Source organism: Phacochoerus africanus, chromosome 1 (genome assembly GCF_016906955.1).
Source record: "Phacochoerus africanus isolate WHEZ1 chromosome 1, ROS_Pafr_v1, whole genome shotgun sequence".
NCBI lineage: Eukaryota > Metazoa > Chordata > Mammalia > Artiodactyla > Suidae > Phacochoerus > Phacochoerus africanus.
In genome coordinates this window covers 13786891-13802982 of record NC_062544.1, presented here as the reverse complement: position 1 = coordinate 13802982, position 16092 = coordinate 13786891, and the positions used below count along the sequence as shown (strand labels likewise).

At 40.0% G+C, this 16092-nt stretch overlaps 1 protein-coding gene across 6 annotated transcripts; it reads left to right on the top strand.

Annotated features, from left to right (window-relative positions):
• The first annotated feature begins 8200 nt into the window (after positions 1 to 8200).
• Positions 8201 to 15484, top strand: MED7 (mediator complex subunit 7). Of its 6 annotated transcripts, none has more exons than XM_047775768.1 (3): positions 8262 to 8354; positions 12052 to 12124; positions 14366 to 15484. In XM_047775768.1, the coding sequence occupies exon 3, from the start codon at positions 14383 to 14385 to the stop codon at positions 15082 to 15084; it is 702 nt and encodes a 233-aa protein (XP_047631724.1). In that variant the 5' UTR covers positions 8262 to 8354; positions 12052 to 12124; positions 14366 to 14382; the 3' UTR covers positions 15085 to 15484. The 6 variants fall into 6 exon arrangements, with proteins under 6 accessions (XP_047631545.1, XP_047631724.1, XP_047631632.1 ...); XM_047775676.1 differs by having other exon boundaries at positions 12052 to 12177; XM_047775869.1 differs by lacking the exon at positions 8262 to 8354 and adding an exon at positions 8396 to 8649 and having other exon boundaries at positions 12052 to 12177.
• The last annotated feature ends 608 nt before the right edge of the window (positions 15485 to 16092 follow it).

Below are 16092 nucleotides of genomic sequence, written 5' to 3'. Positions count from 1 at the left end.
ATAATTTAAAAATGAAGTACATTTCCTTATGCAAAGTTGTGTCTGTTTTAAAAAGTTCAGAACAGGTAGATATGAAAAAGAAGGAAAATATCCCATCGATTGCCTTGACAATTCACTGCTGACTCAAAAATGAACAAGTTAGACTTAGGATTCCGAAAAGATGGAATAGACAGAGTTTTCCCTATTTCTCTCATTTGTGTAACTTAAGATCTAGGACACTGTATATAAAGCAACCATTCCAAATCTGTGTAGTCTACTACATTAAGATACTACAGAGGAAAAATCGCATACTCATATATCAATTTTTTTTTTTGGTCTTTTTGTCTTTTCTAGGGACATACCCACCACATATGGAGGTCCCCAGGTCTAATCTGAGCTGTAGCTGCCAGCCTATGCCAGAGCCATAGCAATGCAGGATCCAAGCTGAGTCTGCCACCTACACCACAGCTCACGGCAACACCAGATCCTTAACCCAATGAGGGAGGCCAGGGATCAAACCTGCAACCTCATGGTTCCTAGTTGAATTCATTAACCACTGAGCCACAACGGGAGCTCCTCATATATCAATTGATGCAGGAAAGGTATATGACAAAATTCAACATTCATGTTGAAAAATCTCCGATAAATAGAAATACGGAGCTTCTTTTTTAAAAAATTTTTAAGTTTATTTTTTATTCAAGTATAGTTGATTTACAATGCTGTGCCAATTTCTGCTGTACAGCAAGAGAGGGAACTTATTCAACTTGATAAAAGGCATCTACAAAAAACTCTACATTTAACATTACACAGAATGAAAAGATAGAATGCTTTTCTCCTAGGATCAGGAACAAGGCAACAATGTCCACTCTCACCACCCTTATTCAACAGAGTGCTGGAAATTTTAGAAAGTGCAATAGGCAGGATGATAAAATAAAAGACACAGATCAAAAAGGAAGACATAAAACTGTCCTTATTTGTAGATAACATCACTGTCTATGTAGAAAATCCCAAGCAATCTCCAAAGAGTCCCTATAAATAATGAGTTCAGGAGTTCCCGTCGTGGCGCAGTGTTAATGAATCTGACTAGGAACCATGAGGTTTCGGGTTCGATCCCTGGCCTTGCTCAGTGGGTTAAGGATCCGATGTTGCCAGGAGCTGTGGTGTAGGTGGCAGACATGGCTTGGGTCCTGTGTTGCTGTGGCTCTGGTGTAGGCCAGTGGCTACAGCTCCGATTAGACCCCTAGCCTGGGAACCTCCATATGCTGCAGGAAGTTGTCCTAGAAAAGGCAAAAAGACAAAAAAAAAAAAAATAGTTCAGCAGGTTTATAGAATACAAAATCATTTTTATTTCTATATATCTGAAATGAACTCATGAACATCAAAGTTAAAAGTACAAGCCATTTACAATGGTTAAAAAAAAACTGTGTGTAAATCTAACAAAACTTGTATAGGGGAGTTCCTGTCAGTGGCTCATTGGTAATGAACCCAACTAGTATCCATGAGGATGCGGGTTTGATCCCCAGCCTGGCTCAGTGTGTTAACAATCTGCCCTGAGCTGTGGTGTAGTTCAAAGATGCGGTTCAGATCTGGCATTGCTGTGGCCGTGGTGTAGGCCAGCAGCTATAGCTCTATAGCTGTGATTTGACCCCTAGCCTGGGAACTTCCATATGCTTCAGATGTGGCCCTAAAGACAAAAAAACAAAAAACCCAAAAACCTTGTAAGGACTTTTATGCTGAAAACCATACAACACTGAGAAAAGAAATCAAAGATCTTGGTAAATGGAGAAATATTTCAGGTTTATGGAAGTCTCCATATAGTAAAAATTTCAGTTTTCTCCAAATTGATATATAGGTTTAATACAATTCTGATAGCTCTTCCCACATACGATGCTTGAGCACTTAGACATCTTTTCATATGTTTATTTTCCATCTGTGTATATATATATTCCTTGGTGAAATGTCTATTAAGGTCTTTGAATCACTTTTAATTGGGTTGTTTGCTTTCTTATTGTTGAATTTTAAGAGTCCTTTGCATATTTTGCATAGCAGTCCTTTATCAGATGTGTGTTCTATAAATATTTCCTCCCAGTTTATAACTTGTCTTTTCATTGTCTTACCAGCATCATTCAAAGAGCAAAAAAGCTTGAATTTGATGAAGTCAAATTTATCACTTTTTTTGTTTTATGAATTATGCTTTTGGTGTTAATCCTAAGAACTCTTTGTCTAGCCCTAGATATCAAAGATTATCTCCTTTGTTTTATATTTGAGATGGACTTCAAGAGAGTTGGATACAGCCCAGATCCTTTTGGGAGTATGTGGAAAATAAATCAAGCAACCAGCAAAATGGATAGTTTTTGTGATGATTGAATAACAGGTTTGATAATGGCACAGCTACTTTTTCTCTGATGAAATTCCGCATAGTATAAATGTAGACTTTCAGCACAGTAATAGTTACAACAAATCATTCAAAAGGTCTTGCCTGCCTTTTTGTAAGATTATAAATTCTTTTAAAGTTCTTCATCCTGCAGGAGATAACTGACATTGTGTTTCTCAGTGGTATCCCATATGTGGGACATGAATCTATTACAAAGCAAGGTAGAAACTGACAGTTCCCCAATGCCACGGTTACTGCTGCCCCCTGCTGCTACAGAAAGGTGCAAACTACGGGTATTCTCCCAGCCCATTTGGGGCACACAGGTGTGTGTGGGTGTTGAGATTGCTGTTAGTGATAAGGTCAATAGTACCCTTGAGACAACAGCATCAGTGGAAACAATGATTAGAAATTAAAAGTATACAGCTGACTGCAGAGAACAATGCATTAGCAATTATTCTCATTCAAAATGCATTGGTTAAACAATATAGATGAGCTGATAAAAATCTTTTGACAAGAATAAGCAGACTAGAGATGAACAATTTAATTTGCTATGTTCCATTTTTTTTTCTGCCTGGGCTTATTAAGAAGCAGAGACACGATGTGTCAAATAAAAGTTCAGAGATTATTACTTAGGAACCTGTCTATCAAGAACAGAGGTACCAAGACCAACAAAATCAATAGAATAAATGTGCCAGAACATTTGGACTCCCAGATGCTTTAAAAAACCTTTTAGAAGAAAACATTGGGGAAAAAAATCTTTGTGACCTTGAATTGGGCAAAAATTTATTGGATAGAGTATATAACCCAGAAGAGAAAACAATTGATAAATAGAACTTGTTCAAAACTAAAAACCTCTGCTCTTTGACACGGTTAAGAAAATGAAAAGATTAGCCACAGATTGGGATAAAATAAATATAAATATCAAATCACATGTCTGATGAGGGATTTTTATCCTGTGTGTGTGTGCACGCACATGTGTGCGTGTGTGCTCTTACAATTCAATGGTAAGAAAACAAACAAGCCAGTTACAAAATGGGAAAAAACCTTGAACAGAGAGTTCACCAGAGAAAAGATATGTATGGACAATAAGTAGACAGAAGATACTCAACACTAGGGAAATGCAAATTAGAACCACTAATAGCTACCGGAATTGAAAATGGAAAAATATCAAGGGCAGATGAGGATGCAGAGTAATTGCACATGTAACAGTTTGCTGGTGGAAATGAAAAATGATAGAGCCTCTTCAGAAAACTACTTGGCACTTTCTTGTATGGTTAAACATATATCTATTAGAAGGCCTTGCAATCCCATTTCTATGTAGTTTCTCAAAAGAAATGAAAACATTATGTCCATACAAAGACATGTATGTGAATATTTATAGGACTGAACATAACCCATATGTCAATCAACTGGTGAAGAAATAAATGAAGGATGGGACATGCATACAATAGAATACTCCTTTCCTATAAAAAAAAGAACAACCTGTCGATACATACAACATTACTGATAGACCTCAAAATTTGATGCAACATTAAAGAATACAGACACTAAAGCCTACATACTGCATGATTCCATTTCTATGCCATTCTGGAAAATGCAAAACTATGTGAACAGAAATCAAATCAGTGGTTACTAGGGCTTGGGGTGAGGGAGGGGACTGAATATGAAGAGGAAAGGAATTGCTTGGAGTAATGGCAGTATTCTGTACCTTAATTCTGGTGGTGGTAGTATTTATATGACAGTATATACTAATCAGAACTCATTGAACTGTTCATCTATAAGTTAATTTTACTGTTATGTGAATTACACCTCAATAAACCTAACCTTAAAAAAAAAAAAAAACAGGATAGAGAAAAGATGTGAAAATTTCTGTTTGCCACCTAGGTCTGAATGATAAAAATGATGTTCTTTATAATGTGCCAAGCTCCTACAACAGGCAAGATGCTAGTTACTCCTGTCTGTTACTGCCCCTGCATCTCTTCCCACTCTCCCTTTGCTCCTTAGATGTGGACTACATAGGCTCCCTTCCTGTCTCTCTAACTCGAGAAGATTATGGCAGCCTCAGGTTCTTTGCACTTAGGTGTCTCCAGGATATTTGCACAGTTGACTCCTTCTCATCACTCATGTCTTAGCTCTAAAGCTACCTCCTAGCAGAGGTGCTACCCTGATCACCTTTTAGAAATTACCCACACCCTAACCTGCATAGCTATCACATTATTTTGTATTATTTTTTCCCCATAACCCTTATCACTGTCTGAAATTCTTACTTGCTTGCATGTTGTTGTCTGTGTCTCTCCATTAGAAGACAACCCTTTTTTCAGTTATTTTTATTTTCTAGAACAGTACTTGGCACAGGAGATGCAATAAAGATTTGTTGAATGGATGTAGTCCTTGTGAAGTTATACAAGACATCTTTAAGGAATAAACTTTGTATTCAGATTTTGAAAGTAGAGCCACATAAGCAAACATTTATTATATACTGTATTTTCACTAGTCTCCCTCATGATTTGAATTTCATACCATTATTCACTTTCAAAGAACACTAGACTTAGAGTCAAGAGTCCCAGATTCTAACCTCGATCTTGCCACTAACCAAGACACTGCACCTTTGGGTCCAGAATTCCATTTCTAGAAGTTTATTTCAAGGAAAATATTGAACACATACAGAAACATATACACACCAGGAACCAGGATGCTCATTCGGTGTATTTACAATGGCAAAAGTTGGGATGAAGACAATTTCACACAATGGGGCTTGGGCTAAATAGACCCTGGTTTATCCATCAATGTCACACTGTGAATTCACATGAAATTTTATATTCATTTTATTACTTATTCAACAGATGTTCATTTTGTCACTTATGATTATCTACTATTCTGTTATTGATTATATTCATTTTGTAACTTATTCAATAGATGTTCATTTGGCACTTCCCAATTGTAGGTACTAAGTGCTAAGGATGCAGCAGTGAATAAAATGAACACTCTATGCTCATAAATTTATTTTGATGGCGAAGAAAGACAATAAAAAGAAATTTATACATTATATAATATGATATCAGGTGATATCAGTTCTATGAAGGAAAGATAATGCACAGTAAGGGGATTGGGATATTCCCCAAGAGAATGATTGGAGCATGCTACTTTATATAGAGTGACCAGGGAAGACCCCTCTAAGGTCATATTTGACCAGAGGCCTGCATGAAGTGAGGAAGTGAAGCATGTGAATATCTTTGGAGAGAGAATTCCAGGCAAATGCAATGGCCCTAAAGCAGAAGTATGCTTGACAATTTTGAGAGAAAGAAATTCTGTAGCTAGAGAAATGTGAGCATGGAAAAAAATGGTAAGAAATGTTAGAGAGGTAGACAAGGACTAGATTTTGTGGCACCTTATATAGGTCATGGTGAGGATAGCAGATTTTGTTGTGTGATAGAAAATCTTGGAGAACTTTGAATAGAGTGGTCAGATCTATCTTGTATTTTAAGATAGCGTGGTAAGTAGGCTAAGGAAGGATAGACAAAAGTGATAGCAAGGAAGCTATGTAGGAGGCTATTTCAGAAGTCCAGGGGAAATGGTGGCGGCATGAATGAGGACCCAGGCAGTGGGGTTGGTGAAAATGAATTCTATTTGGGACTTGTACTTATTTCCACATAGAACTAATACAAAAGGCTTGTGGTAGTGGGGAGTATGGGAGAAAGAGGAGTAAAAGATGAATATTTGGATTTGAGCCTTTGCAGTTGAGTCAAGTTGCAACTGAGTGAAGATGTGTAATACTTTTGAATAAAAGGGTCTGAGTGCAAAAGAGAGGGTGTTGCCTCTTCCTGGATATCACCTGGGTAGCATCACCTGGAGGATATCCCGCTAAGAACTGAGAACTGAGTCCTGGGGCAATTCGAATGATTGAATGTGCCAAATGCTGCTGAGAGTAGAATAAAATGAGGACTAAGAATACCCATTGGAGGGAGATCCCCTGTGGTACAAAGGGTTAAGGATCTGGTGTTCTCACTCCAGCCTGTCAGGTTGCTGCTGTGCTGCAGTTTTGATTCCTGGTCCAGGAACTTCCACATAAAAAACAAACAAACAAACAAAAACAAACAAAAAAACCCCTAGAGGACACCATGTAGGTCACGTTGGTCTCAGGGAAGGGAGAAAAGCCTGAATGGAGTACACTCAAAAGTGAACATGTTTCAGAGTTCCCGTTGTGGCTCAGCAGTTAACGAACCCGACTAGCATCCTTGAGGAGGCAGGTTCGATCCCGGCCTCGCTCAGTGGGTTAAGGATCCATGTTGCTGTGAGCTGTGGTGTGGGTTGCAGATGTGGCTTGGATCCCAAGTTGCTGTGGCTGTGGCATAGGCCAGCAGCTGTAGCTCTCATTCAGCCCCTAGCCTGTGAACCTCCATGTGCCGCAAGTGTGGCCCTAAAAAGTCAAAAAGCCAAAAAACGAAAAAAAAAAAAGTGAACATATTTCTTCAACAAATAAATTGATGTGTGGGGGGGGACTGAAATGGAGGAAGGAAGCTATAGATTAAAAGATAATAAAAAGAGGAGTTCCCATTGCGGCTCAGCAGTTAATGAACCTGACTAGCATCTGTGAGGATGAAAGTTTGATCCCTGATCTTGCCCAGTGGGTTAAGGATCCGGCTTTGCCCTGAGCTCTGGTGTAGTTCACAGACGTGGCTTGGATCTTGCATTGCTGTGGCTGTGGTCTAGGTCAGCAGCTACAGTTCCAATTAGACCCCTAGCCTGGGAACCTCCATATGCCCTGGAGTGTGGCCCTAAAAAGCCAAAAAAAAAAAAAAGATAATAAAAAGATACATCAGCTAGTCACAAAAGACTTCATTGCATCTTCAGACATTTGGTATTTTCATACTGATTTGATTGATGAAACTAAATAAAGTTATTAACATTTTTAAATGAGACAGTGGTTCTGTGGTTCAATGAAAACAACAATAAAACCCCCAAACAAGTCTTTATCTTTCAGAAATGCATACTGAACTGAAATAATGTCTATAGGTAGATAATTATTGAAATTGAAAGTAGAGACTATTCTCTACTTCTATATATGTTTGGAACTCTTCATAGTAAGTTTTAAAAACTGGAATAAAAAAATCTTTTTTTTTTTTTTGTCTTTCTGTCTTTTTAGGGCTGCACCCACTGCATATGGAGGTTTCCAGGCTAGGAGTCAAATTGGAGCTGTAGCTGCCAGTGTAAGCCAGGGCCACAGCAAGGCGGGATCCGAGCCGTGTCTTGGTAACATGCTTTTTTTGTAAGATTGCCACAAATTTAGAAATGTGTAGCACTTCTTGAAAGTCGCCTCCAAAAGAAACTATTACATATTGTTTTGTTTTATGCTTGTTAATTTGTTGCCTGGAAATGTAACAGAATCTGAATACGTGAATAAAACTGAATGGACGGTGAAGAAATATAAATTAAGAGTATGTTGCTTCCCAGCCATTTTCACACATATTTCGAGATTAATATTTCCATGTTTCAAATTATTTCCAGCATGTGGAATCCAATCTCATTTTTTAAGGTTATTTTTAAAATTATTTATTTATATATTTATTTAAATGTTGTTTTTGACAGTGGGGTAACATTTTTTTTAAATGTAACGTTTAAAAATAGCTGCTTGTCTCTGTTTTTTAAAGTTTATGTAAGGCATATGGATGCTTTAATTTTAAGCGTTAAAAAAAAAAACAGCAAAAAAAGAAACGACGCTACCACGTGCCACTGCTACTGATAGAAAAAGCACAAGGAAAGACTCCAACACCCCAAACACTGCGGTTGCCGCCAAATTGCGGAAAGAGCGGAGAGAGAGGCGGTTATGCGCAGGCGCAATAGCGAGCCATCGGTCTGAGGCGGGACTAGAGCCTGGGTTAAAGGACAGCTCTTTCCGCCAGTCAAGAGACGGCACCAGTAGCTTCTTCCGGGAAGAGGAGGCCGGAAGTTGGATTTCAGCTGTGGTGGCGAAGGCGGTTACCAGTGTAAACCCAGTACCGAGGTGAGTGGGCGGCGACGACTTGGGGCTCGGTTCCGTCCGCTGCATTTCTCCTTCCGGACCCCGCTGCTTCCTCCGGGCGGGCTGGGAGTGGTGGGAGGCTTGGCGCATAGTGTGCTCGCCCGCCTTCCTCTCCCGCGCCCTTCGGGGAGCGCGGCCTCCCCGACCCCCGCGGAGCCGCCGGGTAGAGCGCCTGGAGGAAGGTGCTCTCCGCGCAGTGGGCTCGGGGCTGCTTCCGAGTTGGGATCTCGAGCTGGGCCGGAGGCCCGGGGAGCTGAGTTCCAGTCGTGTGCCGCTGGTTTGTGTAGCCTCTGCAAGTCTCTTGGCTCCTCCGGCTTTATGAGATAACCAGCCCTGCCTCGGGGATCAGTCCTCTAATCACATGAAATAGTGGGAGGCGGGGAAGGAGGTAGAACTAAAGCCTCATCATTAGATCATCCAGAGAGGTTTTGAAGACAGCTTTTAAGCGTCCCCCCTCAGAGTAGAGAAGTGAGCAAAACCTCTGGGACTGGCACCCTGGAATACCTTTCTGTTTTAGTTAAGTCCTCCAAAACGAAACAGACACTAAAAGGTGGATCTTCAATCTGATCACCACCTGTGATGCCTGGCGCTGGTTTTACCAGAGACTTCCATCGCTTTTGACAAGTTCAGCTGAGAGAAGTGATGGAGAGAGAAACATAATTTCTGTAGTATATCAAGTTTTTTTGTATTGTTAGGCTCTTGGTACTTCACTGATTGAGAGAGCTTGATGGTGCAACAAAAAGGACCTAGGATAAGAATTCCTGCTCTGCCATTTATTAGCTTTTTGATCTGGTTGCAGACACTCCCTTCTCAATGAGACAGACTTGTAATTATCAGCTCTAAAATGAAATCGATAGTGGTATTAAACTCACAAAAATATGACGAAGCTTAAGTAAGGGAGGGTATAAAACAGTGATACTGGAGTTCGTGTCGTGGCGCAGCGGAGAGGAATCCGACCTGGAACCATGAGGTTACGGGTTCGATTCCTGGCCCACTCAGTGGGTTAAGGATTTGGCCTTGTGGTGAGCCTTGGCATTGGCCGGCAGCGGTAGCTCGGAATTGACCCCTAGCCTGGAAACCTCCATATGCCGCGAGTGCGGCCCTAAAAAGCGAAAGAAAAAAGAAAAACAATGATACTTGTCACTTTGTTGCCTTTTGGGGGGTTGGCAACTTAAGTAGAGGATTACTTGTGGTGCTGGGAAGCACAAAACAGGACTCCTAAATCTAAGAAGGCTTGAGTGGGGTGAAACCTGGGCTGTCTAAAATTTATTTTGAAATACCCGATCAATGCTAATTTTCTGATTTTGGTAATTATGTGGTTATAAGAAAACATTCTTATTTAGGTGATACCCTCTGAAGTCTTTGCAAGTAAAGAGATGTTAGACCAGTAAGGCAAATGAGGGGAAATGTTAACATTTTAAATCTGAATTTATGTTTGAAAATTTTTAAAAGTTGATAACTATTTGTAACTATCATAAGTGTGTTGTAAATAAATGCAGTGGTACACATTGTGTATAACCCTCCATCCCATGCACTTTCACTACTTTTTTCTTAATGGCTGTATTGTGTATGTATAGACATATTTTATCCACCCCTCATATTGATGAAGTAATGGGCTATTTCTAACTTTTCCTACTCATTTCAAACAGTGCTGCATTAAACATTCTTAAACATACTTTTGTGTACTTGTATCAGAATTTTTATAGGATAAGTTTCCAGAAATAGAATTATTGGGTCAAAGAATATCAATATTTAAATTTTTGATAGTGTCATTTTAAATTCTAAATATATATAGTTCCTTTCTTCTCAGTGGCGTATGAGAATTCTCCATATTCTCTTAGTGGCACTGGCCTCCCCCCCAATAGTGTTGTGATGGCTGCGATGGTGGCTTCTGTGAGAGCTGAGGAGAATGGATGCTCTCCACCCCAGAGGGTTTCCCTGCAGGGCCAGCGTAGCTAAAAACCTGCTTCTGAAATTGGGAAACCTGCTTCTAAAATTGAGACGGCCACTCTGAGGGCACCGAGAGGAAGGGGAGTGTTCTGGGAGCCCCAGTTCTGGGATCCAGGGCCCACTGCATAGAAGGTGTTCTGATGTTTGTTGAGTGATGGAATAGTTGAAATCTTAATAGTCTGTTAGATGGAAAGGATCCTTTTTAAAATTTGCTTTTAACGGTGCACTAGTCTGAATATTTTCAAGCCTTTATTCACATTTCCATTTTCTTTGTCATCTTTTGCCTGTTTTTCTATTAATTTTTAAAAATACAGGTTAAAAACAACCACAACTCATTGAATCTTTATTGAGGATTTAGCACCTTCTAGGCATTGCTTGAAATACTGGAGGTACATTTTTGAATAAGACAGACAGTTCCTGAAGTTGTAGTGCTTTTCTTCTTGTGGGGATGGAGTCAGAAAATAGGTTTGTAAAAAAATCAAAATTAAATTCCTAGTATTTGTCCTTTGTTAGCTTGCAAGCATTCTTCTCCCAGAAAAATGGGATTGTTTTTTAATTTCGTTTATGATATACTTTTCTATATGGTTTTTAGATTTATTTTTGGTAGTCAGATCTGTTGGTCTTTTGTAGCACCCTTAAGCTGTGTAGTTATCTGTTGTCCATTTTCCTTGATAGATTTTTAAGCAACGCTAGGATGGAGGCAGTGTTTCTTAATAGATTCTTAAGAGAGAGAATGGTGTAGTGTTTGACATTCTCAGACTCTGGATCCTTCCTTTACTCTGTGACTTTATAGAAGTGGGTCAACCTTTCTGAGCCACAGTGGTCTCATCTCCAAATTGGAAAGAGCACTTTTCTTTTCTTAGATTTCTCATAACCATGAGAAAAGTATTAAGAACAGTGTCTGGCACATAGTATACACTACAAATATTATCTGTCATAATCATCATTATCATATATTAGACAAACAGTAAATGTTTGAAGGAATAAATGCATGTTAAAGATGTTTGTACCTACTTCCAAATTTCCACTGGTTTGGAACCCTTTTGAAATGAATGGAGCTACCAGCAAATATTTATGAAGCTTTTGTGCGCCATTGACACAGTGAGAGCTGTGATAGGTTATAGTCCTTCCCCTTGTAGCTTATAGTCTGACTGGGGCAACAAATCAGATTCTGGTACAGAGAGTAAAAGAGGAAAGGAAGAATCTGTTTTTGATGAATAATCAGAGAAGTAATATCTTTAGAGGTGGCAATTTTAAGCTAGTGCCTAAGCAGGAAGAAAATCATATGGAAAGACCCAAAGGCAGGAGAGGTTGGTGTAAAGAATTGTATAAGAATACTGGAAAACATTTTTTCTAGGATAGAAGGGAAAAGGAATGTGGTGTGAGAGTTGGGTTGACTGGTATATAGAGAAGAATAGTAATGAATATGAAATAATCCCTGGTGAAGCCATGGTGTTCCAGGTAAGAGGGAATGGTGTCTTGGTCAAAACTGATGAATTCGTGATAGTGAGGTTTGGAATTAACAGGTCTTGATAAATTTGGCAGTGATGGTGAGGAGAGTAGGTTGGTAAAAATGGAGGCCTAAGATACCTTTCAGATTTATGGCTTGAAACACCAGGTATATAATGGGGACATTTTACAAGATAGGAAAGATTGGAGAGAACAGGTGTAGGGTGTGGGTATATACGGTAGGTGGAATCAGAGAACTTTTTTTTTTTTTCTTTTCTAGTTTGAAACATCCAGAAGGAGCCCAGAGGCAGTCTGGAGATAAAAAACCAAGAGTTAACAGGAAGACATTTGCCGTATGTCTTCTGGTGGGCAAAGTCATGCCTGGCTGAGAACCACTGTAGAAATGGTATTTAAAGCTATGGAATTGACTGAGCTCATCCAAGGGAGAACATGAAACAGGTCTAAAATGACTGATCAGCAGGCAACAACGATTGGTACAGATAATTCTTTTTGACCTCGCAGTACTTGACAATTTCTGGAATTAATTGCCAGTATTTTTAAAACTTGAGAGATTTCATGTAAAAATATGGGGGTTTGCCCTTGAAACATCAAGAAACTGAGAAACAATGAATCTTCTTTCCCACATGAATGCTAGTGGCAGGAGGCTTTCAAGTCTGGCAGGCAGATGCTCAGTTTTCCCTAATCCCTGCCTCAGAGTGCTTCACTCTTTATATTGCCTGCCTTTTCCCTTTGGTATTTGAGTTTGTGATTCTCATTTAGGGCAGCCCTCTGAGGCATGCCAACATTAAAATTTGGATAGAGAAGAAAGGGCGGTAAAGGATACTGAGAAGGAGTGGCCAGTGGGGTAGAGGAAAATGAAAATGTAGGGTCACTGAAGCTGGAGGAGAAGCGGAGTGTATTGCAAATTAAGAAAATGCTGCTGAGAGTTTTGACTAGTATTCATGAGGATGCAGGTTCAATCCCTGGCCTTGCTTAGTGGATTATGGATCTGGCATTGCCACAAACTGGCATAGGTCCCATATCCAGCGTTGCTGTGGCTGTGGCTGTGGCTGACAGCTGCAGCTCTGATTCGACCTCTAGCCTGGGACTTATATATGCCGCAGGTGAGGCCATTAAAAAAAAAAAAAAAAAAGAATGCTAAGAGATTAAGATCCCCTTAATGTCCATGGGATTTGGTCATGTGGAGATTGTTGATGACCTTGATGAGTAGTTTTTGTGGAGGTAGGAGGTTGATACCATACTGGGTAGTGACAAAATGAATGAGGGGCAGGCTAGTACAGCAGTAATTGTGGTTGGTTTAGTTCGAGTAACTCATGATGCCCACGGCCACTGCCTCACTGACTCTCAGCAGCATCTTGTTCGTCACCTCTGTGGCTTGGTGGAAACTTGGAGCTACTGGGCAGCTGCCTTTAGTACCTCATACATTCCAAGTATAAAACGGCATCCAGTATTTTACCTGTTATCTCTGACATCGGGTGGTGTCATATCTTTTTTTTTTTTTTTCCTTTTTAGGGTCACACCTGCAGCATATGGAAATTCCCAGGTTAGGGGTCGAATTGGAGCTGCAGATGCTGGCCTGCACCACAGCAGCACCAGATCATAGCTGAGTCTGCGACTTGCACCATAGCTCACAGCAATGCCAGATCCTTAACCTACTGAGCGAGGCCAGGGATCGAACCTGAGTCCTCATGGATACTAGTCAGGCTCATTACCACTGAGCCACAATGGGAACTTCCAGTGTTATGTCTTGAAAATCTGATAAGATCAGTCTAAGTGAGCACTCGAGATCTTACCTTTTTTTTTTTTGATATACCTAAGCTTAAAATGGAATAAATAGAGGTTATTGTGGCTCTTGAAGATATATTTGGATTTGAAATTTCTTTAGTGGATGTAGAAAAGTTAACGTGTCTATAAAAAATAGTTGAGTACATTGCAGAAAAAGAGGGTATGGAATTGGGTCATTTTATCAAAAAAGCACAGATGATGTGAACTTGTCGGGAATATAGCAATTTTAATTTTGTCAAGGTGCTTCTTAGACCATAAGTTAGCATTTGCTTTTGGAAATGCATCTATAATATAAAAGTGTTGTAACCTCAGATGGGGAGACAGCATGTGTAGTTGACTGTAAAGAGAGGTAGAGAAATAGGGCATAACTGGTGAGGGGTGTGGAAACCAGAAGATTTCCTTTATAGCTGAAAATACAATCAACTCTTGAACAACTCAAGAGATTAGGGGTGCCTCCCCTCTGTGCAATTGGAAACCTGAGTATAGATTTTCCAGTTCCAACCTGCGTTCAAGGGTCATCTCTATGCTACAGTATATTTTTTGTGCCTGTAAAAGTATTAGGTAGAAAAGAAAAAAAAAAAATATCTGGATAGTTGAGTATATAATGCTAATTAGAAAAGGATGGCAGCCTTTCTGTGTTATAAATGTTAGTTTTAGAAATAAAAGAACTCTTTTTGTCCTGGGCCCCAAACTGCCATGAGACAAAAGGGAAATACCTTGTTTGTAGTCACTAAGTGTGGCAGGTTTGTTCTGTAGCTCTACTCTCAATCTTCGGTCTGTTTCTGTAGGTTTGTGATCTTCTGCAATGGGTGAGCCACAGCAAGTGAGTGCCCTTCCGCCACCTCCGATGCAGTACATCAAGGAATACACAGATGAAAACATTCAGGAAGGCCTCGCTCCCAAGCCTCCACCTCCAATAAAAGACAGTTACATGATGTTTGGCAACCAGTTCCAATGTGATGATCTTATCATCCGCCCTTTGGAAAGTCAGGGTATCGAACGGCTTCATCCTATGCAGTTTGATCACAAGAAAGAACTGAGAAAACTCAATATGTCTATCCTTATTAATTTCTTAGATCTCTTAGATATCTTGATAAGGAGTCCTGGGAGTATAAAACGGGAAGAGAAGCTAGAAGATCTTAAGCTGCTTTTTGTGCATGTACATCATCTCATAAATGAATACCGGCCCCACCAAGCCAGAGAGACCCTGAGAGTCATGATGGAGGTGCAGAAGCGTCAACGCCTTGAGACAGCAGAGAGGTTTCAGAAGCATCTGGAACGAGTCATTGAGATGATTCAGAATTGCTTGGCTTCTTTGCCTGATGACTTGCCCCATTCAGAAGCAGGGATGAGAGTAAAAACTGAACCAATGGACGCTGATGATAGCAACAATTGTACTGGACAGAGTGACCAACAAAGAGAAAATTCAGGTCATAGGAGAGACCAGATTATAGAGAAAGATGCTGCCTTGTGTGTCCTCATTGATGAAATGAATGAAAGACCGTGAAAGATGTTTCTTTTCCTTGCTGATTTTTTCCTTTCAGTAAATAGCATATATATTAGTTAATTCACTTTTAGAGAATTCTTTAAAGAGATATAACTAGTAGAAGGCACGCAAACAGCTTGACTCTCCAACTTTATCAATTGTGGGATGTCACAGGCAGTATTTTCATCTGTGGCAAGCACAAGTAGGTACTTACTTAGCTTAAACGTAGCGTGCCCCCAGTGAGAGTCATCACCGTGAAGAGCAGTGTTTGCTGCTGTTGTGTGGAGCGTCCCTGTTTTCAGAGGTGCAGTGAACTGGAAGATATCCTCAGTAATAGCAAGCTTTCGTCCTTGAAAAGTAGATCTGTCGTTTGCTTTAAGAGTGATAAATAATAAAGGATATCAAACTATGTAAATGTGAACTTAGGAAATCTTTTGATTTATTCCTCTTAAAAGGTGGCTTAATCTCTTTAAAAAAAATAGTGTTACATGGTAAAAGAGAGAAACCCCATAAGAGTTATAAAACAGTAATTTTATTTTTTCTCTTGACTGCGCCTTATAAACATTCTATCCCAGCCTCTTGTCCTTATTCTGGATGGGTTCCAGAACTTTCTTCTGGCCACTGTGACAAGTCCTTTGATCACTTATAGTTATATTCACTTTAATAATTAAGGTGCCCATACATTACATTTCCTAAACTTGGAGTTGCTTAAGGCTGGAAGCCTGCTATGGGTAGGGGGCTTGGTGGCAGAGACTGCTGGATGTCCACTGGAGATTCTTGCTCCCCTGAGATGTGCTGCCCTGCCAGGGACTTCATTTCTCCATTCCCCTTGCATATCTGTGAGGCCACGTGACTGAGTTCTTAACAGTGAAATATGGTGTAAAAATCTAGGTCTGCCCCATAAAAATTTTTTGCCTCATCATTCTCTTCTCATCTGCTGGTGTTACGGTCACACCCAGGAAAAGTTTGGAAGTCACTTGAAGATGGCAGAAGTTCAGTCCAGGAGTTCCTGTTGTGGTACAGCAGAAA